General features: G+C 48.2%; 1 protein-coding gene and 1 long non-coding RNA gene across 2 annotated transcripts in view; one reads left to right on the forward strand and one right to left on the reverse strand.

Annotated features, from left to right (window-relative positions):
- The window catches only part of LATS2 (large tumor suppressor kinase 2), a 44,273-nt gene extending 32,204 nt beyond the window's left edge, over positions 1–12,069 (reverse strand). Inside the window, exons 1-2 of the mRNA XM_059902506.1 lie at positions 11,980–12,069; positions 2,057–2,603 (exon numbers count right to left, since the gene is read on the reverse strand). Of these exons, the coding sequence (XP_059758489.1) occupies positions 2,057–2,395 (339 nt within the window). The 5' untranslated portion in view covers positions 2,396–2,603; positions 11,980–12,069. The remainder of the gene's footprint in view (positions 1–2,056; positions 2,604–11,979) is intronic.
- A 5,493-nt stretch (positions 12,070–17,562) lies between these two features.
- On the forward strand, positions 17,563–21,650 carry LOC132352582 (uncharacterized). Its single transcript, XR_009498795.1, has 3 exons — positions 17,563–17,642; positions 18,874–18,956; positions 21,350–21,650. It is a non-coding gene; the product is annotated as an uncharacterized LOC132352582 (long non-coding RNA).
- Positions 21,651–25,204: the final 3,554 nt, after the last annotated feature.

The raw sequence follows: 25,204 nt of genomic DNA on the forward strand, positions 1-25,204 counted from the left end.
GCACATGGAATAGATAAAACACTGCATATAAAAGTGTGTTATCACCAACAAGGACCTATAAGACCTTGGGAAAACTGGGAGTTTATTGCCATTCTTATAAATATAGGGTTAAAATGGCATTTAAACTCAAAATATAAGAAAACAAAACTGAACCTAAATTAAAAGGCAATACAATAGGAGACAAGGGGAAAAGCTACACCAACAGGAATTCTCTATACCTGTTACACGGGAATTCTAATCACCTGCTTTATCCAAGACTCACAACTCTAGAGGTACTGCTGATCTTTTTCTCACATTATTTGGGTTCACATAATGACTTTCCAACCACAATTCTCTGAAAGCAAATGTACCCCCTAAGCAGGCCAGAAAAAGTCTGAGCTGGAGGGTCAGAGCGAAGGCAGAGTTGTTTTAAGTCATAAAGTAACACTATACACCAAACTGACGGATTATTTCAGGAGCATTAAAAGGGTAAAGAGTCTTTTCTACTAGCAATTAACATAAATTAAATGTTGATGGGAACTTATGGGTGTCCCGATCCTTAATTTTACCATATTTGTGTTTTACTATAAACGGCACCAGCTTCATTATTTCTTGCGCTGTAATGATCACGAATGGATTTTACCACAACGAGATCCCACCTGTATTCTGGATCATTTGCCTGGTTTGTTTGTTTTTATCACAACTGCAAGAACAGCGGCTCTGATTACTTCTTTTGTTTGCAAGTGATTTACAGAAGGTTTTCAGCTTTGTTATTGGGCTGAGTATCTGCAGTCTCACCCACTATTTCCCTGGGACGGCTCCATCCTATCTTCAAAAGCATCAAGTTCTGTTGGTCAGGGGACAGCTTCATATTTTCACAGAGAGAAAGGCCGTGGCTGTGCTGTCAGCTCGACACTGCTAACCCTCTGCACCCGCTATTCACAGCCTGGGCTTCACGAAAGCAGCTCGTTACCCGGGTCAATCCCAGCACATCCCGAAGGGTCAAGGAAGCCCCACAAAACAGCGCCACTAGTTTCCCAAACAGATCATCTGAGAAATGTAAGTTCTCCGGTAAGAAACTATAAGAGGGCTGAGGTAGCTTTTGGAAATAAAAGAGGGCGTTGTTTCTCTTTCCTCCCAGTTCCCGTGACTGTGAGGCCAGGAGTACGTAGTTAGGCTGTTTCTAAGAAACTAGAAGTGCTCAAGCCATCCTGATGTGCTCTGCGCATGAAATCCTACTCAGTTTGCAAGGCGGCAGACGTGCCTGGTCTATTTCCACGTTCATGCAGCTCTGACTTTCACACGACAGGTGGTGATACAGCGCTTGCTTTCAGAAGCCATTTCATAAGACAGTTACATTTTTACTAGTTACATGTCACGGACACGTTTTTACCTGGTTGGACATGAGCTCCATTTTATATGGTCCTGCCTCTCGGTTCGGACTTTATTCAGCCACGTGAACAGCACAAGATCGTAAACGCACGGCCCCCGTGTGTGTTTCTGTGTAATTGATGTCTCCTCCATTAACTGGCCTTTATTCTTAAGCAGTGAGAAGTCAGACTGTGTTGCCACCATTTTGATGATTTCTCAAGCTTTTTATTTTCTAGTCTTTCTCATTCCCTTCACATAGTTACGTCTCCTCTAATAGCATAGATGCTACCCTTTAAAACAGGAGAACACAGAGGCAAAGAGCCAACTCATGTTAACCAACCTTCCCCTTAGCTGAGTTAAAAAATGCACAAACCAAACACAAGTTTAAGGAAGCCAGTCTCTTCCCCATGACAGCTCAGAATAAGCCAAATAAACCCCAAGGAGAGGGCTACGTGGGAAAGCCTTCCCATCCTCACAGGGACAGGACAGAAAGAGCACGTGACACAACCACAGGAGAGGTGAGAAATCTCTGGATCTTGCCTGAAAAGGAAAGCAGCTAACAAGACGGTTTTGGAGAGAAGGCGGAAAACAGTGCAACGGGACGCAGAAAGGGCCTCGGGTTTGTAGCCTAGAAACCCCTCTCCAGGGACCTCTGCTGGTCTCCTCTGCACCCCAGATGGGCAGCCTCCCGGGAGCGTCCACCCACCTGGTCACAGCCCGCGTCCACCAGTTCCTGCAGCATTTGTCGGTTGACTTCTGCAGCGGCCGAAGGGCCCGATTCATTAGCAAAGGGCAGCAAGGAGTATCTGATTTCCCTCAGGGCTTTCTGGTAAGGCCCGAACTTCGGGGCTGTCCTCGTCTGCTGCTGCCTGGCCGCGTCCTTGCCCCCCAGGGCCTTGGCGTCCAGGGCGGCGTCACTGCCCGGCCCCGCAGGCGGCCCCGGGGCGGGGGTCTTGGGTGGCTGCTTCAGCCCCTCGCGGATCTCCTGCAGCCGCTGCCGGCTGTTCCCAGAGTAGGTCGTGGCGGGAAAAGTCTTCGGCCTCATGGTTAGTCCAGTTTCCTTTGACCATAAATACAATCTTCTTAAAGTGTTTTATTAGTTAAAACGAAAACAAAACCGTCAACAGTATCAGTTAGTTGTAAACACACTTTCACAACAATGTTGTTTTGAAAATGTTCTTTCCTTCCATTTTTGTAGTTCCTGCAGAGAACCGAACATTTTCCAGAGACTTCATTTTGAAGATCATCTCTACCTGAAAAGGAAAATGAGAAGGTGTTCATTTCTGGTTCCCACATAATGTCAATGACATTTTTCAGAAATGGACAAAGATCCTGAAAATATTCCACTTGGAAAGATAAAGGAAGAACACACCACCTCTCAGAAAAGATAAAGATACGGTTCAACTCTGGTTAGAGCACGTGACAGGCAGGGCCACCCCAGGCGTCTCCTGTAACGTGTAATCTGCAATGACATACCGCTCCACAAGCCAATACTTTCTCATAAATACTCAATTTTGGGCAAGAACAACAGTATTAACAACCGACAGCTCATGTAAAATTCTCCTTTATAATATGATTTCACTTGGAAATCCACAGCTCAAGGGTTCAGCGGCTGGTCCACACCACGCCCTGCATCCCCACAGCTTGACTAACAAACCTCTCCACCCACCTCAACCGGTGGTCCTTCCATATCTTGGGAACTCTTTCTTATAAAACCCTCCCGAACCTCCTGAAAGAAACCACAGCCTGTCACGCTCAAGGTTCACACGATGTGTTACGAGACTTTGAGGGTCACGACTCCCCTGGTTTTTTCATAAAGTGGTCAACTTCTTACCGGCATTTTGACCTAAATACTAAAATAAGAAATGTCTCGGGGCTTCCCTGGTGGCGCAGTGATTAAGAATCTGCCTGTCAATGCAGGGGACACAGGTTCGAGCCCTGGTCCGGGAAGATCCCACATGCCGCGGAGCAACTAAGCCCGTGCGCCACAACTACTGAGCCTGCGCGCTAGAGCCCGCGAGCCACAGCTACTGAGCCCACGAGCCACAACTACTGAGCCCACGTGCCACAACTACTGAGTCCGCAAGCCACAACTACTGAGCCCACATGCCACAACTACTGAAGCCCACGTGCCTAGAGCCCGTGCTCTGCAACAAGAGAAGCCACTGCAATGAGAAGCCTGCGCACCGCAACGAAGAGTAGCCCCCGCTCACCACAACTAGAGAAAGCCCGTGCGCAGCAACGAAGACCCAACACAGCCAAACATAAATAAATAAATAAATAAATAATTAAAAAGTGAGAATATCTCGCTTGTGGAAACTGACACTTGCACGGAGGGGTCTGGTAACAGCATGTGGGTGGTCACACGGTGACCACAGTAACAAGCGCTGTGTAGATGCAAGTCGCCTGTGTGTGGCACCCACCCCTCAGCATGGAAGCAGCCTCTCTGTACAGAACTCGCTGTCACAAGGGCATTTCCCCACAGTGATGATACCTGCTCCCGGCTCACTCACTGAGTGCTGTCACGCTGGCGGTCAGAAGGCGAGCCCAGCCCTGACGCTGCCCTTAGCTGCCAGCTGCCCGGCAGCAGCTGGCTCAGGGGCTCAGGGCTGCGTAGCCTGGGACAGGTGAGGTCACCTCCCTCCCCTCCGCCCAACAGGTGGCAGCAGCGGGTGGGCACAGAGTGCGGCTCAGCGTCCCGTGGTCACTGCTGTTCCGTCCTGAGCCGTCCTGCCCTGGAGGCAGCCCGCGTGGCCGTGACCACAGAACCCCGTGAGCAGACAGTGAAGGACAATCACTTTGAGTTTTCATGAACAAAGGAAAACTGATCCCTTCTTGGAGCACCCTTTACAGGGAGCGGGGCACAGGGGTCTGGGCTTCTTTCAGTGAGGAACTTAGAAACTGTAAGATGGAACCGTGCTTCACGGCCTTTTTCACCCCTTTTTCCCCACTGGGGTGGGGAGAGAGCTAATGTTTATCCAGTATTTACTAAGTGCCAGGCTCTGTTCTAAGCGCTTCGTGTGAATTAACTTACATAGCTCTATTACATTACCATATACAACAGTAAACCTGAAAAAATGACATAAAATTACTATTCCTTTCTTAGAGATGGGAAGATGGAAGGTCTCAAAAGGTTTTCCCTGTCCCCTTTCTCACGGTAACTACAAGAAGATTCTATTTAGCAAGTCAGAAGCAGGCTACATAAAATTTTCAACATGAAATTCGCATTTTTAAACACAACATCTACTACGTTAAAGTCGCTGAAATGCCCTTGAGTACGCGATAGTGACCCACTGGCTGAGACACAGCTGAGGCCCCCGGGCCGTGGACCCGAGCCCAGAGCCCTGCTGCACTGGTGTAAAATGGGGCACACTGCACCCACACTCATTCTCAGTGACCTCGTGGTCTAAGCATCTGTTCTGAAACACCTAACTGTCTAAAACCACAAGTTCACATTCCAACAGAAATGAACAGATTCTCAAGGAGCTGCTGAGCACGTCTGGAGTCTGAGAACGGACAGGAGTTGTACCTTTTCCTACGATCTTCACACAAACCACTCCGTTTCCAATCTTTACTTCTCTTCCCTTCCTTTGAAAATGGAAATACAGAAGTCATAAATCCTACTGTCCTCGCAATACATAACCGATGTGAAGGAGGGTCCTTCTGGTACCCCTCCCCAACCCATCCCCCCTGCAAACGGCCACAGTGCAGAGAGAGGAGCGCGTGAGGGAGGCAGATAAACTGCTCCAAAGACAGGATGCCCAAGAGGAGAAAAAGAATCATCTGACAAATGGGAGAATACAGGAGAAAGTCAGAAAGAGCGCCGCAGTAGAGGGAACTAAACGTCTGTGCAGGGAAGACGGGAATTCCAGCCCAGGGAACAGCACGTGCAAAGGAGCAGAGGAACGCGCCGTCCACAGGCTCCTCCACCAGCGCGAGGGCCGCCGAGAGGCCTTTCCTGCAGTCTGGAGGGATGACGCTTGGAGGCGCCCAGGGGCTTGATGGGGAGGACCTTCCAGATCACGGCCACGTCTGGACTCCACGGGGAGCCACCGTCTGCGGCCGAGCTAAGGAGTGACACAGCCAAGAGCCCTTTAGAGAGCTGAGTCAGGAAGCCAACTGGACAGAGGGCTGGGAGGGACAAGGCTGGGGCACTCCAGGTGGACGACAGGGGCCTGGGTGAGAAGCAGCGACCCCGCCGGTGGCCAGGGACAGTTATGCGGGTGAGCGGCAGTCCTCAGAGCGGCAGCGGGCTGTGATGGGCCTCAGGCCGCCGCCAGGCGACACAGGCAGGACTGGTAAAGCTGCTCTCCACTCGGCCCCTGGAGATGGTCCACGGAGAAGGAAAAAGAGCTGTAAGAAGGTCAAAGCCAGGACGCAGGGCCGGCCTCCCTGCCTGGCCACGGCGGCAGAGGGAAGGGTGTGGGGCCGCGAGGAGGATTCTGAGTAAATTCCCTGGGAGTTACTCTAAAAGGGAGAAGCGCTGAAAGCTGTGACCCACAGCAGAGGGTCTTCCCGCCCACCCAACCCCGGAGACCCTGCGGGCCACCCACAGCCCCCCAGAGCACTGTCAAGTGTGCCCGCTTTCCTCCTGAATCAGCTGAACTGTGGGCACCACGAGGGCAGGGCCTCCCCCGCCCGCTGCCCGGAAGCGTCCGAGTCTGTCCCCGCGATCCCGGACTCGGGGTAAAACCTGCCCCACGGCGCTCTCGGGAGAACACGCAGCACGGGCTGCGGATGGGGACGGCCCTCGGAAAACACGGTGCCCTTTCTCTGAGGTTTCAGACACAGTGTTCCTGACATTTACACAAAACCACTATAAAAAGTTGCACGACTACGGTATATTACTCAGCCAGAAAAAGGAATGAAGTTCTGACACCTGCTACAACGTGGATGAACCCTGAGGACATTACGCTGCGTGACATGAGCCAGACACCGCAGGACGCATAGTGTGTGATCCACTCCTATGGGGCAAATCCAGAGAGACACGGAAGACTGGAGTCACCAGGGGCTGGGGGAGGGGGAGTTATTGTTTAATGGGTACAGAGTTTCTGTCTGGGACGATGAAAAAGTTTGGAATATAGACCGCGGTGCTGACTGCAGTGACAACGTTCATGTATTTAATGCCGCTGAACTGTACACTCAGGAATGGTTACAGTGATGGGCATTATGCAAAGTCATCTGACTGCTCACATCCAGCTAGCGTTTGATCACGTTCCCTCGTTACACACAGCTACACCAGGAAAGGCCGGGCCTCAGGACTGGGTGCTGACGGTGGGCAAACCTCCTGCCCCTCCGCGCTCCACCAGGGCACAGAAACACACAACGGGGAGGGGCTTCCCACAGCCATGCGCCTGCAAATACTGGGGGTTTAAGTGCCCGTGTGTCCCACAAACATTCCAATTATAAAGCCAAGCAGCGCGGGAGAGACCAGACGTTTCTGTGTCGACATCTGTATTTATACCTGAGCTAAGAAATACCAGGTGGAGGTGCCCCCAAACAGAATCCGGATCAGACGTCCTGGTTTCTTTTCTTTTCTCCCCCTCAACATTTCATTATGAAAATTTTCAAACATAAGGAAAGTTGAAAGAGTTATTCAGGGATACCTCCTAAAGCCGCGCCTGGGAAAGGTCCTGCGTGCGGGGGGGGGGGGGGGGGGGCGGGAAGACCCCACCCCCTTCTCATCGCCTTCCCACCACGGTCTCCTGGGCATACCTGGCTTCCTAGGTGAGGATGTAGGACACCTACAGGCAAACTGGTCCTGCCTGAATAATTTGGTAAGGATGAAACTTTCCTTCAGTTACACAAAGAATGAAAGTATTTTCGCAGCTTGAGACCTTGTATTTTAGACTTTAGTTTGACGACAGTTGATTTCATGGTGAAATTATGAACTTCTGAAAGCATTTTTCATGAGAATACTCATCACTCAAATTAAGACTGCAGCTGGAAATGAGCTCCTCTGACCCACTACTGTATCATTTTAATAAGCTCTCTCATCAAGAATTTTACAAATACGACCCTAAAGCCTCATGGATGGGTCTTTAAAAAATCGGGGTAGCGGAATTCCCTGGTGCTCCAGTGGTTAGAACTCTGTGCTTTCACTACTGGGGCCCAGGTTCGATCCCTGGTTGGGAAACTAAGATCCCATAGGCCACGGTGTGGCCAAAAAAAAAAAAAAAAAAAAAAAATGGGGGTAGCAAGCAAAGTAATCTAATTTTAGAAATTTCTTAGGTATCATCAATTGATTTAAATATACTTTAAAAGAAACTACAGGGCTTCCCTGGTGGCACAGTGGTTAAGAATCCACTTGCCAATGCAGGGGACACGGGTTCGAGCCCTGGTCCGGGAAGATCCCACATGCCACGGAGCAACTAAGCCCGTGCACCACAACTACTGAGCCTGCGCTCTAGAGCCTGCGAGCCAAAACTACTGAGCCCGTGTGCGACAACTACTGAAGCCCGCACGCCTAGAGCCCGTGCTCTGCAACAAGAGAAGCCACCGCAGTGAGAAGCCCGCGCACCGCAACGAAGAGTAGCCCCGGTTCGCCGCAACTAGAGAAAGCCGGCGTGCAGCAACCAAGACCCAACTCAGCCGATAAATAAATAAAATAGTAAAAGAAACTACAAGACACTGGAATTTTAAAACTGCGATACTCTCGATGTGCAAAGAAAGCCCCTGTATTACCTCCTAACAGTGAAGTGTTATTCTCTCATGCCTCTTAGAAAAACAAAAACAAAAACTGCAATACAACTCACAAGACAAAAACAACTCATTTTCACATCTGGAGCTGTGACAACTACTAAATCCTATTCTTAGTATAGGTGGCTCCTGTAAAAACTTAATATGAGAGCAATATTTTAATCATCCCTTAATTTGGCCCTACCAAACCCAATTCTAGTTCTTAAACCAATCCTGGAAAATGCTATCAGATGTTCAAGAATTTTTATTCTAATTTCTCCCAGTACTTCACAACCCACACTGGCTGCCAAACACACATTCAGCCCCGACCGACGAAGGAACCAACCAAACCCACGGACCGTAGGACCCGCACTAAGGACACATGCTGGCATTTTTTTAAACAGTATTTCTTGGACCTAAAATTCCAGTTATTATTTAAATCATATCCTTACTATAACTAACTAGCAAAGCTGAAACTAAATCAGGCAGCCGAGCCAGGCCTGCAGCCAGATGCTGAATGTCAGAACCGTAAACCACTGGGCTGATGGACCTCTCCAGGGCTGCCCCAGCCAGGAAACCCGCACAGGGGATACCCCTCACCAGGAGGGCCCCTGAGGACGTCTCTCCAACCAAGAGCGTGATCACAACGTTTCAGCGGGTACAGAGGTCTCCCACTCGTGCCAAATGCTGTACTGGACATTATATGCATTCACTCAGGTAGAACTGGGCGTCACCTCCAAATAAGTTTATGATCCAGGGAAAACAAACTACCACATGCCCTATTTGCTTTGTACATGATATCTGTATGATATATATATATATATGTATATAGATATACACATACATACACTTAGAGACACACGTTATGAATAACAGCATAAAAAAATGGAGCCATAGAAGTCTGTACTCAAGATGACCACGTGGAATGACCATGCTATAGATAAATTTATCACCTGTTCTCTGTAGCAATCATAACAGCAAGCAACCCAACAGGATGGGTCTCCTAATATTCCATTCTACACCCTGGCAGGGGCTTTCACTCTTTGAGAAGCCTCACCTCCTCTGAAATCCTCTCCCCTCCAAGTTTCGGAAACTCCGCGGCCAGGGATTGGACCACCCATGCCACTGGAGAGTCACTGCTGTGGACAGAGGTGATACATGACCATCCAAGGAATCCCAGTGCACAGGCCTATTTGGAGAAAACCTCCCAGAGAAAGGATCGCTTCACCAAAGGTGGAAAGGCGCAAGGGCTATGATTTGATGGAGGAAGTGTGAAGCTATTCTTGGAGTCCGGAACTTCCTGTGAAAAGGCTCAAACATAGAAAAGATGAACAGGCAGATAATGTTGGGGAGCAAGGCAGGTGCGTCTGGGTACACTGACTGAAAACACAGGAGTGACGCTCGTGAGACAGGATGGAGTGAATTAGTAAAAGGAACAAGCTGGTCCCTAGCACTCCTGCTCAAGACCACGGCCTGGAGACAGGGAGGTCAGTACTCCAAAGAGAAGCCCACTCCCTTCAAAAGCCAGCTTACATCCTCGAAAAGATTCTCACCGTGCTAACGAATTCAGAGACTCCAGGATCTGCTCTACGCCACAGCATCGGAACAGTTAACAGTAAACACAAACCACTGCTACACAATATGAGAGTTGTCCCTTGTCCTCCAGAAAAACTCCTATGAATGTCAAATACTGGCATATGAACAATAAGTATTTAATTAACTTAAACAACCACTTGTCACTATTAGGTTGACGTGGTCGAGATGGCAAGCGAAATAAAGCTTTCGTAGAGTGAACGGCAAACATTAAACAATGTCAAGTTTCCACCCTAATTTTAGCACCATAACTATTATCTTTATTTCCAGCATTACCTTGTTTTAATCATACTTTCAAAATGAAACTGTAAATCAAATAGCATTAGGCTCAAAAGTACTAACACTAACACTTAGTGACATGAGTGGCCAAACAGGGCTACCTCCGGGCTCTGGGAGCCGTCACAGGTGCTCTCTGTAATAAAGCCCACTCCCCGCCGCATACAGAGCCTCAGCCACCAGCACGCAATGGGATGGTGACCCCTGGACTCGGGACCAGGGGTCCATAGGAATTACTAAGGGTCCATAGGCCCAGTTCTGTCCATAGGAATTACTAAGCAATAGGCTTTTTTTAAAAAAGGAAGGAGATTCAGGGAATTTTTCATGTTGGAAGTCGGAAATGTTCTAGAAATGTTCAAGCCCAAGCTCTTCATTCTGTTGATCAGAATATTTTGCTCCTTTTTAGAGCAGATTTACAGTCAAAACAAAGTAAATGCAGTTAACTTATCTTCTGTATTTCTTCAAACCTTTTATTTTTTAAAAGTCAGTAAGGAACATTATTTAGAAGTTTCACATTATTATAACCATGAAATAAAACATAAAAGCAGCTTTTCAAAACCTGTGTTAGTCTGGTTTTTCCAATACAAATCAGAACACCCCCACAAAGTTCCCCCAAATGCTTCCTGGGTGTTTACGGCGAATTTATCAGCTTCAACACCTCTCCTCACGCCCAACCCACACATGCAGTGGGATTTAGGAGCCTGGGGCTGGCTACTTACAACACATCATTTAAAATAACAAGGCATCTTATTGTAAAAACATTCCCCTCCCACCAAAGGAAAGTCCCTCCCCCAACCCTGCGATTTGCTAAAGAAAAAAAGAAATATGTACAGCTCCCATTTACACCTAAGTCAAAACGATTTCAAATTAGATGGAGAGGCTAGAAGAATCTTTTCCGGTTCAAAAATTCCGAGATTCTCATAATTCACCTTAATAATTTTTCATGACAGCTTCTGCTCAGATATCATTTTAAATTGCTTGACATTTTGAGATTCATTAAATGTTCAGCAATTTTAATTTCAAAGGAATGCTGGCATATTCTTTAAACAGTGCTCTATATACCTGGATAATGAGACCAAATTTTATGAGAGGCTGAATAACACAGTGTCTTGTTAATAATAATTTAAAACAGACTTTCTTAAACAGTCTGTGCATTCTTATTTTGAAGATTTTTCTGTTACTCTCTTACTAATACATTTGCTAAAGAAAAAACTTTTAAAAGATACAAAGTAGCTTAGTCTCTTGATTGAGCGCTCAAAAATGGTGATCCATCACGCAGGGATTTGAGTTGAGATTCAACTAAAACTCTGAATCAAGCTCTCCTGAGCAGAATTTCCCTAATAATGGGCCGGGAGTTACTTTCTCCATTACTAAGGGAAGGCCTGTCAACCTCCAGGTTAAAATTCAAACTGAACACCTGTGCGAACATCACACATTTTGTGACTTTCCATTCAAGTTTCTTAGTAAAATGGGGGCAATCTTTCCTCTACAATTGCACGTATTCGCTGAACACTTTGGGAACAGAGCTGTCTGGCCACTGCATTTCTACCTGCCAAGCGCTGGGTCTCACACAGTCCCGGGTTAGTGAGTTCTGAAGTCTGGACTCCTGTCCAGGGAGACCCCCTCCCCTGCCCCCCACGTACGTGTAATCCGTCCACACGACGAACCCCGCACACAGCGCGCACCGTCCGGGTCCCGCCGAGGCCTGCGGGCGGGGCACGTGTCTCCCCGGCCCCACCTGCCTCCGCCGGGTCGCCAGGCGCCGCGAACCGGGTCAGAACCCGCGTCCGGAGCCCGGCGGGCGCCGAGCGCAGGGGGGCGCAGCGGGAGGCCGGACTCCGGACGGGGGTCGGGGTGGGGGTGGGGGAAGGTGGGGGAGGGGAAGACCCGGGGGCGCGGCCCGGGGGGAGGGGCGGCCCGCGAGGGGGAGGGGCGGCGCGGCCTCCATCCGGGGACGACCTGCCCGCGAGGGGCCGAGGGCCGAGGTGGCCCGACGGCGCGGACCCCCCCCTCCGCCCGAGCGCGCGGCCCCGCCCGCCGCCGCGTCCCGAGTCCCGATCCAGACCCCGCCGCCCCGCTCACCTCGCGCCGTCTACGCCGTCCGCGGCCGCCTGGCCCGCGGCTCCGGGGCCTCGCGGGGGACGCCGAGCCCGGGGTCGGCCGGCGGGCGGGGACGCGGGGCGCCGGGCGGACGGGCGGGCGGGCGGCCCCATCTTCCGGCGCTCGCGCCGCGGCCCAGCGCGCAGCCCGAGCGGGACATTCGCTACATTGTTGGCATTCCTGGGGCGTCACGTGACCGCCGCGTCAGCGCCGCCCCCGCCCGCTGGCCGCCCAGGGGGCGCGGGGCCCGGCCGTCGTCCGTCCGCCGGTCCGTGCGGAGCCCGCGGCCTCAGCCGCCGTGCCCCCCGCGGCGCTGCCGTCCCGCGTCCTCCCGCGCGGACGGGCTCCGGACTGTCTGCCAGGGGACAGCCCGGGGTCCACGCGCGCCGATGGCCCGGCCATCGCTGAGCGCCGGGATCCGGCTCACCTGCGCCCCGCCCCCCGCGAGGCTCACCTGGACGCGCGGCGCGGCGCCGCCTCCGCCCTCACCTGCGCCCCGGGCGCTCGCACCGGGACAGGCCTCCCTCCCCCCGCACCCCCACCGGGGCTGTCCCCCTCCTCCCTTTGTGTGCAGGTAAAGGTACTGCCCTTGCTCTGTCTTCAACGACAGAAACATAGTTAACTGAAAGAAATATATCGTAAATAAAAGGAATTTAATGGACTTTACAATTTATGTGCGAGACACCTAATCAAATTTTGGGATTACAATGACCATTGTAGAATTGTTTGCAATCGTGAAAAATCAGGAAGAACCTAAAAGTCCAGCAATAGGGAACTGTGGGAAAATAAAATATGTAAAATAGCTAAGTGAATGAACTAGCTGTACTTTTCAAAGGATATGTAGATAGACTTCAAAAATCATTGTAGAGTGGAGAAAAGGGAGTTGCAAAACTATATTTACACTATGATACCATGTTGATAAATAAAATCCCACAGAACCTATGCTAATCACGTTCTTTATACAAGTAGAGTCAAGGACTGAAAATGTACACACCAGACTCATGACAGCTGTGGCCGGTGTAGAAAGGAGTGCAGAAATTAGACTCAGGAGAGAAAAGTAAGGACATCGACTTTCTCTCCAGTGCTTTATTTCTTTATTTGAAACAAATTGTCCAAATCTTAAAATTTGTTGATTCTGAGTGATTCGATTCAATAATGTGTACTGTGTTATTCTCTGTGCGTTTTTAAAAAATATCTTAAACATTTTTACATATATATATATATTTGAAACAAATTGGAAACGGGTAATTTTCCAAATGGAGGCTTACTTGAGGAAACTGATACACAATATAGGAGAACATTGTGTTTACTGACATGCAGTCAATCATTCCTTTGGGTTTTTTGTTTTTAAAATTTTTTTGAGGACCTGCTATGAACCATGGATTAAACCAAACACCATTGGTACTACAGTGAGCAAAACTACACGATTTACCCACTGGTGGAGTTTACACTCTTGTTGATGCGTTCAAGAAACATAGCGATAGGACTTCCCTGATGGCACAGTGGTTAAGAATCCGCCTGCCAGTGCAGGGGACACGGGTTCGAGCCCTGGTCCGGGAAGATCCTACGTGCCGTGGAGCAACTAAGCCCGTGTGCCACAACTACTGAGCCTGCGCTCTAGAGCCCGGGAGCCACAACTACTGAGCCCGCATGCCACAACTACTGAAGCCTGCACGCCTAGAGCCCATGCTCCCCAACGAGAAGCCACAGCAATGAGAAGCCCGTGCACCGCAACGAAGACCCAGTGCAGCCAAAACTTAAATAAATAAATAAAAATTTAAAAAAAAAGAAATATAGTGACAAAATAGGGTGCAGGATCTAATTTGGTCAAACAATATAAGTATATATATTTATATTTAAGCTATATTCATAGAATATAAATAATATATATTATATAATATAAAATATATAACGTATATTAAACAAACAAAAATATGTATGTGTCCAGTAAAGTATGCAGCCAAATATTAAAAGTGGTATTCTCTGGATATAGTGATTCTGGGTGATTTCTGTCTTATAATTCCTGATACTTCTAAATAGGATAGTTAAAAACTGTTTAAATAATCAGCTACGTAAGTTCATCCACATAATGCATCCAGTTGCCAAGAGGAGAAAAGAGAGACAGCACAAGTCCCACTGAGCACAAAGCATGTGGCAGCGGCAACCTCTCCATGTATAAATTAATTAACATACGTAAAATATGTGTGTATACCAGGTGTTGCCCTAAACTTGTGTATTATCTCATTTAACCCTCTAGTCAACCATGTTATTAACCCCATTTTATAGAAGAAGACCCTAAAATACACAGAGCCCAACTAACTCACCAGAGACCAAAGAGCTGGGATTCCAACCTTGGTAGATCTGACCCCAGAGCTTGGAAGCACTGAATTATAAGGCTTTCTTCGGGTAATCTCAAACAGTCATGATCACAATGTACTTAATAATAAGGAAACTGAAACCAAATCAGCTCCCTTTTACTTTGAGGGGAGAGGAATGGTCTTTGTGGAGTGAGGAAGGGAGGCCCAGGGCCTCCCGCAGCAGACAGAGCAGAGGCTGAGAGCTGGCAGGCACCAGCATCACCTCACCTGCAGATGCGGGGCCAGGATGTTTTAGGGGTTCTCCCTGAGGCCGCTGTGCAATGCGCCCTGAGACTACCTACCTGCTTCCCCTCCCCACCCCTCCCCCACCCATGAATGCACAAAACCTGATTATGACTCAGCCTCTTTATACCTTAGTGCCTGGAAAGCAGGCTCTGTTCTCTAGACACAATTTTTGTCTTTTTGGAAAGAAAAGGGCTCCTTGTTAATAATCTGTGGAGGACACACAGCAAATCTGCCTAACTACAGAGAATGTCCTCTATGGGGAGCAGTGAAAAAGTAGAGTAGGGTTAGATTGTGAAAGGCCTGGAAAACTAGAAAGAAGATGTGCTACACTGATTTAATTTTTTTTTATACCCATGTAGTCTGTCTCCTTAATTAGATTATAAATTCCTCAAGAACAAGGACCATTTTCTCCCCCCAAAACTACATATAGAGAACTTAACTGCTGATCTGAATGTATTGAATGAACTTTTAAAGGCTGTTTTAATGTCTGAAATATCAAAATTTTAAAGATCACCTTTTTCTCAGAACCAAGCACTCTGGGTCAGCCAGAGAGATCTCCTGGTACACTATTCTTTGGAGGTTTTGGTTCTGCAAACTTGTAGGAATTTCTAGAAAGACTTGGCAGTACCAGGTTTATTAGTTGCGGGATATGCTTTGATGACGAACTCTTTTTTTTTTTTTAACTGTCTTTTTTTATTGCAATAAAATATACATAATATAAAATTTACCATTTTATCACATTTTAACTGTACAGTTTAGGGGCATTAAGTACATTCACATTGTGTGCAGCCATCACCATCCATCTCCGAAACTTTTTCATCTTCCCAAACTGACATTCCGTCCGCATTAAACACTTAACACCCTATTTCCCTCCCCACCTTGTTTGTTCTTTTGAGGGATTTTTTGTTGTTTTCCTCTGTTAGGTAATTTTCTGCCACACAGCTTACGGGATCTTAGTTCTTCAACCAAGGATCGAACCTGTGCCCCCTGCAGTGGAAGCATGAAGTCCTAACCACTAGACTGCCAGGGAATTCCCACTAATTTTCTGCTTTTAATCTGCTGTTGGCTATGAAAGATTACTTCGCTTCTCAAAACTGTATGTAAACTAAGAGCTAACAGAACCTCTTATTCCTAAAAGCCTTTCCTATGCAGAGGAGAGCTAGGGCCTTGTGATGCTATTTCAAGTATTAAAACATCTCTTGTCCTCAGTTTCTGGACATTTCCCAAAGGGTTTATATTACTGGAAGTCAGACTTATGGAAAAGTGGATTATTATTGTTTTTAAGAGAGTAGTCAATTAATAGATAGTAGATGAATAACCAGAAATGTTTCATACCTTATATTTTTTTCAAAAGCCTTTATGTTGTACCACTAGGTTTCTTTTTAAAATTATTTTATTTTTTCAATTGTGGTAAATAATACCTGACGTAAAATTTACCATCTTAACCATTTTTCCTTTTTTTCTTTTTCTTTTTTGGCCACGCCACGTGGCTTCCAACATCTTAGTTCCCCCACCAGGGACGGAACCCATGCCCCCTGCAGTGGAAGTGCAGAGTCCTAACCACTGGACTGCCAGGGAATTCCCTAAATTTCAATTCTTACATGTGTTTTCCAATCTTAAAATCATGAGAGAGTAAACCTTCTCTGATTTTAATTTATTTCTAATTGCTTTGAGCCATTTTGGAAAACAGAGCTTCCTGGAAAATTTGGTAAAAACCTCTAGGGCATATTTAGGGAAAGGCCCAGGGTCACAGCAGGCCTTACAGGGTGGCCACCTTGCCAGTCTCTGCAGACCTGCCTTTCCAGCCCCTTCCAACACAGAACCCAGCTTCATTCTCCGAATAGCCACTCTGCTTCTCAGATGAATAATGAAGTATGTGATTGCATAAGTCAGAATTGCTCAATAATTTAAGACGTGTTCCCAGAAGACTTCAAAGAAACACTGTCAAGATAAAAATCACATTCTGCATTTAAAGAATTCTTATGTTGACACTTTACATTATTGAGAGACAATTGCTAAAACGAACTTTCTTTTCTTACCACATCCTCAGTGCGTTTGCTTTTTATGCTGAGTGAGCTGTGACAGCGACACCAGCTACTTACTTACTTCTCATTACATTTATAGTTGGCTGCAACTTCTGTTTCCTTTGCAGACATGAGCAGGATGTTCTTGTGTCTGTAATTGAAAGAAAAATCCTACCGTGAAGGTCTGAATGCTCCTAGATGTTCTAAAACTTTCCATTCAGATTGTTAATCTAATCTTTTGCAGTGAACATTGGTAAAACTTGCACTAGGAAGAACAAAAAGTGTAAGGCTCCAACTCTTTGTCTCAACAAAATCAATCTCTATAATAAAATTAACATTTTCGAAGGGAAACATCTGAGCCAATCTAAATTGACAAGAAATATTTAATTGTGTAATTGTAAAAAGAACATTTTCATGGTCTATTTTTAACTTTTAATTTATAATTAACTACTAAATGTCATTATGGTTGTCATTGAACAGTTGCTTTTAAGACCATGTATTTTGCTTTATCAACCAGACCTGAAAAGAAAAACTGAGTGTGTTTTCTTCAGATGCTGGATAAATGGGTTTTGATCATGAAACCCATGATGAGATTATCATAAGGTGATATCATGTGCAGAAGTGGAAGGAGGCCCACGGACAGACAGGCTGCCAAACTTGAAAGAGCAAAGGGAAACCTATAAATGTTGGGAAGCAGGCAGGCAGATTGCATCTGATTGCTTGTAACCCCAGGAGAAGAAGAGTTTCTGGGCTTGGGGGTTGGAACTCGAAAAATGTCCCAGAGCTAATACCCTTCAGAAAGTCAGAGGTGAGAGGAGGAACTAGAGTTCAAGGCAAAGATCTGGGAAGGGGGAGAGGGCAGAAGCAAGTCACAGGAAGGCAGGCATTTAAGACATGCGGAGAGTGGCCTTCTGAGAGAGCAGAGGGAAGGTGGATGGCAGCTCCGTGATCATGTGCTGTCGAGTCAATCCTTGGGGAAAAGAGGAGCTGAAAAAATATTTGGGAGCTATCACAGGAGGTGAGAGAAAATTTAACTGAGCTCAAGTAGAGGTTGGAGGTGAGAGGACTACACTCTGGCAGAAGGCGTCACAGTGCCCAGGGTTCATAGGGCAAAAGGGTGGAGGATGGTTTATGTCTACACTGAAAGACGACCTCAAGGAAAAGCAAGGTCTTGAGTTTGCCTACCCTTTCTCTCTGGTATTTTGCATAAATGGGAATTTTGGGTGTGTTCATGGGTCACGAAAGTTATGATCTGCATTACAAAAATCCAATGTTTTCATTTTCACACTTCCAACTACTTGCTAGACATTCTCCCGTTTGTGTCTCAACAAGCTTTGAAAGTCAAAAGGACAAATATTTATTGAGAACTTACGATATGCCAGACTTGTCACCCTCTCCAGCAGCACCTAATTTGTTCAACATTATTGGGCACCCAGATGTGCTAGGCCCTGGGGACAAAACAGTGACAACAGACATTATCGTGGAGCTTCCAAGTCTAGCGGGAGAGGCAAATAATCACCAGGTAACACTACAAACTCACGGAAATTTTGGATTGTGATTAATACTGTAAAGGAAAGACACACAGCTCCTTGAGCTCTTATCATAGAGGGGATGTGACCTGGTTGGGCTAGGAAATGAGGAAGCACTTTAGCTGAGATGCAAAAGCAGAGAAGAAATTAACAAGACGAACAGGGAAAGCATTCTGAGAGGGGGTGGGGTGGGGTGGGGTGGGGTGTGGTGGGGTGGGGGGAAGCACTGCCTGTGCAAAGGCCCTGTGGTGGAAGGAACAAGACCCAGCATCTCAAACACTGAAAAAGACCCTTGTGATTGGAGTGCAGAGATGCAGGGAGAGATCGGAGGTGAGGAAGGAGAGGGAGGCACCCGGGGCCTTTAAGGTCACATTAAGGATTTCAGTCTTAATACTCAGAACAGTGGGAGTCATGAAAGGGTCCCAAGTAGAGGAATGACAGGATCGGCTGTGTGGGAATGATTGGGGGGTGGGGGTGGAGACAGGAGGCCAGAATGTTACTAGTTGCAGACGGAGGTGATGCAGCTTGAGCCAGGATAGGAACAATGGATGAGGGAAAAAGTAGCTGAAATGGAGAAATAACAGTGGTCAAACTTTGAGACCCCAGTAATGGGTTGACCATCTGGACCACACGAGAAGGGCGTGGCTCCTGGGCTCTCACTTATGTAACTGGGGTGCCGGTGCTGTCCTGTGGACCGACACCTTAAATTTGTTTTTGGAGGTGTCTTCTGAGCCGCTGTGGAGTGGATGGAGATGACGAAGGCCGTCGTGGACACTGATTTGTAGCAGGGGAGATGCGAACATGTGAGTTGCCCTACAGGTACCGTGGATAAGGTGTGGAGGCAGAGCCTCGCAGACAGTTTGGATGGAATGGGAGGGGCCGTGACGCTGAGGAAATGCAACATTCATGGTGAAGCGCAGGGGGAGTCTGCACAGGAAACAGATCAGCTGCCGGGGGCTGGAGGAAAACAGGGCTTCTCAGAAACAAAAGGAAGAGTGTTTCAAGGAGGGAGGGATCAACCAAGATACAGGCTACTAAGAAGCAAGTAAAATGATAGCTGGAAAATGCCCCCTGGATTTAAAGACATGGCAGCCACTGGAATCTTAGCAAAGAGCTCTTTTGGTAGAGGAGCTGCTAGATGGGAGATATTGTGATGAGCACAGTAGCAAAAGACAAAAAACTCTGAGACATACAGTTGGAAAGGGGAGGAAAGTGATCAAGCAGCAGCTGGAGGAGAATGAGGGTTCACGGGGAGGATTTAGTTTTATTTGTTTTTTTATTTTTTTTTTTTATTTTTTTATTTTTTTTATTTTTATTTTTTTCACACACACACACACTGTATTTTATTTTTACAAGAGATAAATCGACTGACACCAAGCATTGTACATGGATGACCACAACAAAAGCAACAATGATTGCAATTACCAAACATAAAACACACTCATACTATGTCATAGTATTGACATTCAGTCCAGTAATCCTCCACTGTAACAGCTCCTTTACTTTGCAGTGAAAATTGATTTGTATATTCTTTGCCTCTGAGTCCTTGTGGAATTTTTTTTTTTTTTTTAAATTCAGACAGAAAGTCACAAAAATTATACTCATCCTCATCAGTTCACTCAGTCCCATGTAATTAATTTTTTTTTTTCATCTTGATCTTTTGTTAGCACTTTTATGAGTTCATCAGTTTTTCATTAGAGTTCTGAAAATGCTTATTCATTCAGTTCAGCAGTACAGTCCGTTACCAGAAACCTGTACTTGTCAGAGTCTTTTCCATTAGTTTTATTTTTAATGGGAGATTGCTACCGCTGCTGTAACAAACTACCACAAAGTAGTGACTTAAAGAAACCTACGCTTACTCCCTGACGATGGGAAGGTAGGTCAGAAGAGGCCACGTGCAGCCTCCGGAAGCTTTGAAAAGCTCTCAACCTACAGCCGGCAAGAAAACAGGGCCCTGGGTCCTACAACCACAAAGAACAACCCAAATGGACAGGAAACAGACTCTCCCTAGAGTCTCCAGGCTGAAGGCCGCCCTGCCAACACCTTGGTTTTAGCCAGTGAGACCCGTGTTGGGCTTCTGGCCTCCACAACTGGAAGATAATAAATTTGTGATGCTTTAGCCTCGTTTGTGGAATTGTTATGGCAACAAGAGGAAATTGTCAATACTACACCCTCTGTCATGGCTTGGTTCTACTGCAGCATCTCCAAGAAGCTGTCCTTGATGGTCTCTGTTGGAAAGGACCACTTTCCTTTCCTTTGAATTCCCAGCGGCACCTGCTGAGAAGTGTTTATTTGCAGACTCGTCCTAGTTCTCCTGTTAGACTTTCAGCTCCTTGAGGTTAGGGCCCAGGGTTTGGGTGGGTACAGTAGCTGCCAAACTATCTAGCCCCTTGCCTAGTACGTAGAAGTCACTCAGTAATTTTTTTTACATAATAAATGAGCACATGGAAGTCCCCATGGACGTGGCAGAAACAAAATAACCACAGTAAGTGGGCCTTTCTCACCTCGTTTCCCTCAGGTGAAATAGAATCTCTCTGAAATTAGAAGCCATTCCTTAGTCGGTGGCCCCAAAACCATTTGAATATTTTCTGTTAACAAGAAATATTATTCTTGTCATGTAATTAGTTTTATTTATTTTTAAAATTTATTTATTTATTTATGTATGTATGTTTGGCTGCGTTGGGTCTTCGTTGCTGTGCGCAGGCTTTCTCTAGTTGCGGTGAGCGGGGGCTACTCTTCGTTGCGGTGCGCGGGCTTCTCATTGCAGTGGCTTCTCTTGTTGCAGAGCATGGGCTCTAGGTGCGTGGGCTTCAGTAGTTGTGGCATCCGGGCTCAGTAGTTGTGGCGCACGGGCTTAGTTGCTCCGCGGCATGTGGGATCTTCCCGGACCAGGGCTCGAACCCGTGTCCCCTGCATTGGCAGGCGGATTCTTAACCACTGTGCCACCAGGGAAGGCCCATGTAATTAGTTTTAATTTAGTTCTATTTCATGGCTTTCCTCAGAAGAGGACTTTGGAACTTTAAGGAATTAGTACTAAATAAGAATGGATAAAGAGACACTTTCTCTTGTAAATGGCTGCTGACCACCAAGGAACCATTTTTCTCAATACTGCTGATAATAGTAAGTTACATTCACACGAAACAGGACTTGGCTTAGCCTGAAGGACTAAGTCTGCATTTTAATGTTTGTCTTCCAGGGTGAAATTATGATGGAGGGAAGATGGTGACGGTGAATATAAGCTGTACTTAGATCCAGAAAGAGAAAAATAGATTAAAAAACAAAGCTTTCCCCCAGATCAAGGGGCAGGTTCAGGGACCGTGCGCCACAACAACTGAGCCTGTGCTCTAGAGCCCGCGAGCCACAGCTACTGAAGCCCGTGTACCTAGAGCCTGTGCTCCGCAACAAGAGAAGCCACCGCCATGAGAAGCCCGCGCACCGCAACGAAGAGCAGCCCCCGCTCGCCGCAACTAGAGAAAGCCCGCGTGCAGCAATGAAGACCCAACGCAGCCATAAATAAATAATAAATAAATAAATAAATAAATTTATTTTTAAAAAGGGCAAGTTCACGTCCACCTATTCTACACACAACTAAAAGTGCAGAGACGTGAAGCATCTTGAAGAGCCCTCTAACGAATGTGTAACTACTCAAATATTGAACACAGCTACAGAAATCTGGAGAAATTGTAGAAGAAATCTGGCTAGGAAGGGAAGAAGTGGCAGAATACAGAGGGAGAAGCCAAGAAGTGCAGCTGGCGGGGGCGGACGCTGGGAGGGAACCGGCTGTGAGGGGGCTGAGTGCCCGGAACTCGCTCCTGCAAACACAGGCTGCGGCTCGCGCCCCGCCTCCCCCTGCGCACCCCTCCCCCGCCCCCGACTGGGGAACCGTTCTGGACACGTTTACCAGTCTCTTCTCCAGACTAATTTTTAATTACTAAGTACAATAAAAATAGTGTAGGATCACATATGCTCCCAAGCCCAGGTCCTTTTTATTAGCGGGCCCTAAGAGGGGGGCAAAAGTAAGAGAGGAGGGTCCTTGAAAATGCCCTTTGGAGTCCTGGCCTGATTCCCACGGAAGGAGATGCTGTTCTCTACATCCCACGTGTGGTCGCTTAGGAGGCCACGTCTGGCCCTTCTGGACTACATTCCCTCCGTAACTGATAACCGCTGGGTACTTGTGCTTTAGAGGGAACCCAGGAGATGGAAAGCATTTAAGGTTCAAAAGACTGAATCTCTTTAGGTGGAATTTCAGGAATCATAAATATTTTTTCGTTCATTCATCCACCACATGTGTGCTGAATTCCAGGCACAGTGCTGGGTGCTGAGATCACAGTGGTGAGCAAACCAGACAGGACCCTGTCATCGTAGAATTTACAGCCTCCAGGAGGTGAACTTCCAACCAAATCACGTGGGGTCTGGCCTTTCCCAGGAAGTGGCCTCTGAGCGCCAGAGGGAGTGGCGCTAGGCAGGCACAGGGCAGGGAGGGTGGGCGCCCGCAGCATCCCAGGCCCTGAGGCTCGAGAATCTGCGGGGGGTTGGGGGACAGGATGCGGGATGGGTGGCGGGGGGAGCGGTTTGCGGGGCCACCTAACAGAGCACCTCACGCCGGGGGCTCAAACGATGGAAGTTCCTGGCTCTCAGTCCTGGAGGCTGGCGGCGTGCCTGCCGTCAAGGTGTCCGCAGGGCTGGGTCCCACTGACGGCCGTGGGACAGTGTGTGCCAGGCCACTCTCCCGGCTTCGGTGGCCGCAGGGGTCTCCACACCATTTTCTTCTGTCTGTGTCTGTGTTCAGACTTCCCCTGTTTGTACGGACACACAATCATGTGGCCTAGGGCCCGCCCTAACGACCTCATTTCAGCTTGATTTCCTCTGCAAGGACCCTCTCTCCAAATGAGGTCACAGTCTGAGGTCCTGGGGCTGAGGACTCCAACAGGAATTCTGGAGGAACACAACTCAACCAGTACAAGGAAGGGGTCAGCACACCGTGGCCCACGGGCCAGGTCTGTCCCACCACCGGTTCTTATGTGGTCCATGAGCTAAGAATGGTGTTTACATTTTTCAATGATTGGGGGAGAAAATCAGAAAAAGAATATTTCATGACTCGTGAAAATTATATGCAATCCGTATTTCAGTGTCTGTGAATGAAGCTTTTGGGGGACACAGGGACGCGCACCCATTCGGTGCTGTCTGTGGCCGCTCTTGCCCTACGGCAGCAGTCGTGAGGGACACGGTGTCGCCCGCAGAGCTGCCAAATTTGCTGTCGCGTCCTTTGTCGGAAGCCTCCGCCAACCTGCTCTAGAACCCCAGCTGCGGGCTCGGAGGACGAGGGGGCTGCTGGCGCGGGATGGGCCCAGCTTGGCCTCAGGGTTGCCAAGTGGCTCAGGAGGTGCAGGTACCTGCGAGGACCACCAGGTGAGGCCCCCCGAGGAAGGAACCACATCCGACTCGCGGCGGCAGGCGCGACTCGCCTAGAAATTTGCAGAGTCCGTTTTTGAGAAAACACTTTGCCGACGAAACAAAACCCATCTGGAAACCAAACTCAGGCGGGCTGGCTGGTTTCGAGTCTTACCCGACGGGGCGGTGCGTGGAGGCCAGCGAGGCGTAGAGGGAGGGGACGGGCCAGAGTCGCGGGCGCCCGCTCCTTCCGCGGCCGGGGGCCCCTCGGTTTCTGTCCCCAGCCTGGGGCGCCTGTTCCCGGGCCGCGTGGAGCCGAGGCAGCGGGGAAGAGCCCTCCCCCATCCCCAGGGACGGGATGCCGCTGGGATGCGGCCAAGGCGGGTGCGGGGGCGCGGAGCCGGGGCCGGGCCTAGGCGGCAAGCGCGGTCAAAGGCGCAGACAGTGGACCAGTGGACCCGGAGCTGGTCAGGCGCCGGCGGGTCCCTTCCCGCGACCACCCCCCCCCCCCCCCGACCCGGTGACAGCTCAGGACAGACAGACCCTCCTCGCGCTGCTCCGCTGCCAGGCTTCTGTCTGAGCTTTGCGTCCTGGACGCGCTTCCAAGGCTCCTGGAAAAGGCCGGGGTGGAAGGATTAGTAGGTGAAGGCGAAGGAAGGAGAGGCCTTACCCCGCTGCGGCCAACAGCGCTGGAACCGTTCAGCCTTAGTTCCATCCTCAGCGCCCAGAACAGGGGCTGGCACATGGGCAGTGACCAATAAATGTGGTAGAACGATTGACGTTAACTGCTGCCCAACGGGGTGATTAGCAGGTGCCCAGGAATGCTATGTGTACGTTGTGTTTCTAATTATTTTCCTTGTGATTTTGATCCTTAATTCTTTTTCCCACTCATTGCTCTGAAAGCTCCATCACCCTGATCTTCAATCAGCTCCCCATCCTGCCACCTCCTCCAGGAAGCCTTCCCTGATCCTGGATTGCAAGCACATGACCTCTGGTCCAGGAGGCAGCTGAGTGGACTGGAAAGACCCAGCCTTTGGAGCCAACGGATCTGGTTAGTAATGAGATCTTGACCCAGTTTCTTGGAACTTTTCAGAGCCCTGGTTTCCTCCTTTACAGAGCAGGGATTCATATCTGTCCCATGGTGTCATGAGAACCAAAGGAGAGAGACATAGGTGTGAAGTCCCCAGCATATGGTAGGTGTTCGTTGAAACTTTTATCCAAGGAAAAATCCTGAAGAGCTGGAGCTTACCAGATATCAAGAGGGAAAAGAACGTCCTATTTAGCAGGGAGGGTAGAGCCAATAATCTTTCTGTCAGTTTTCCATCTAATGAGTCAAATTATTCATGTCACATTTGGGGAGGGAAGTGCACTTCTACAGAAGGTGACAGCGCCGTCTGCCCCCAGTTACAGCCTGTAGCGGTGCCTTCTTAGGAATCATGATCAGAAAGTCTAAAACAGGCATTTGTCATGATTTTGTGACCAACATCCTACAGATAGTGAATTTTGTTTTGTAAAACTATTTAGCTATATTAAATTCTACATGCTGTACATACTGAAAACAATAGAAGAATCTGGGGACTTTGAATGGAATTTCCCTAACCTCAGGAAGGAATACCACAGGGTGAACATCACAACTGCCAGCTGTGGAATTAATTCTCAG

Source organism: Balaenoptera ricei, chromosome 18 (assembly GCF_028023285.1).
Source record: "Balaenoptera ricei isolate mBalRic1 chromosome 18, mBalRic1.hap2, whole genome shotgun sequence".
Lineage (NCBI taxonomy): Eukaryota > Metazoa > Chordata > Mammalia > Artiodactyla > Balaenopteridae > Balaenoptera > Balaenoptera ricei.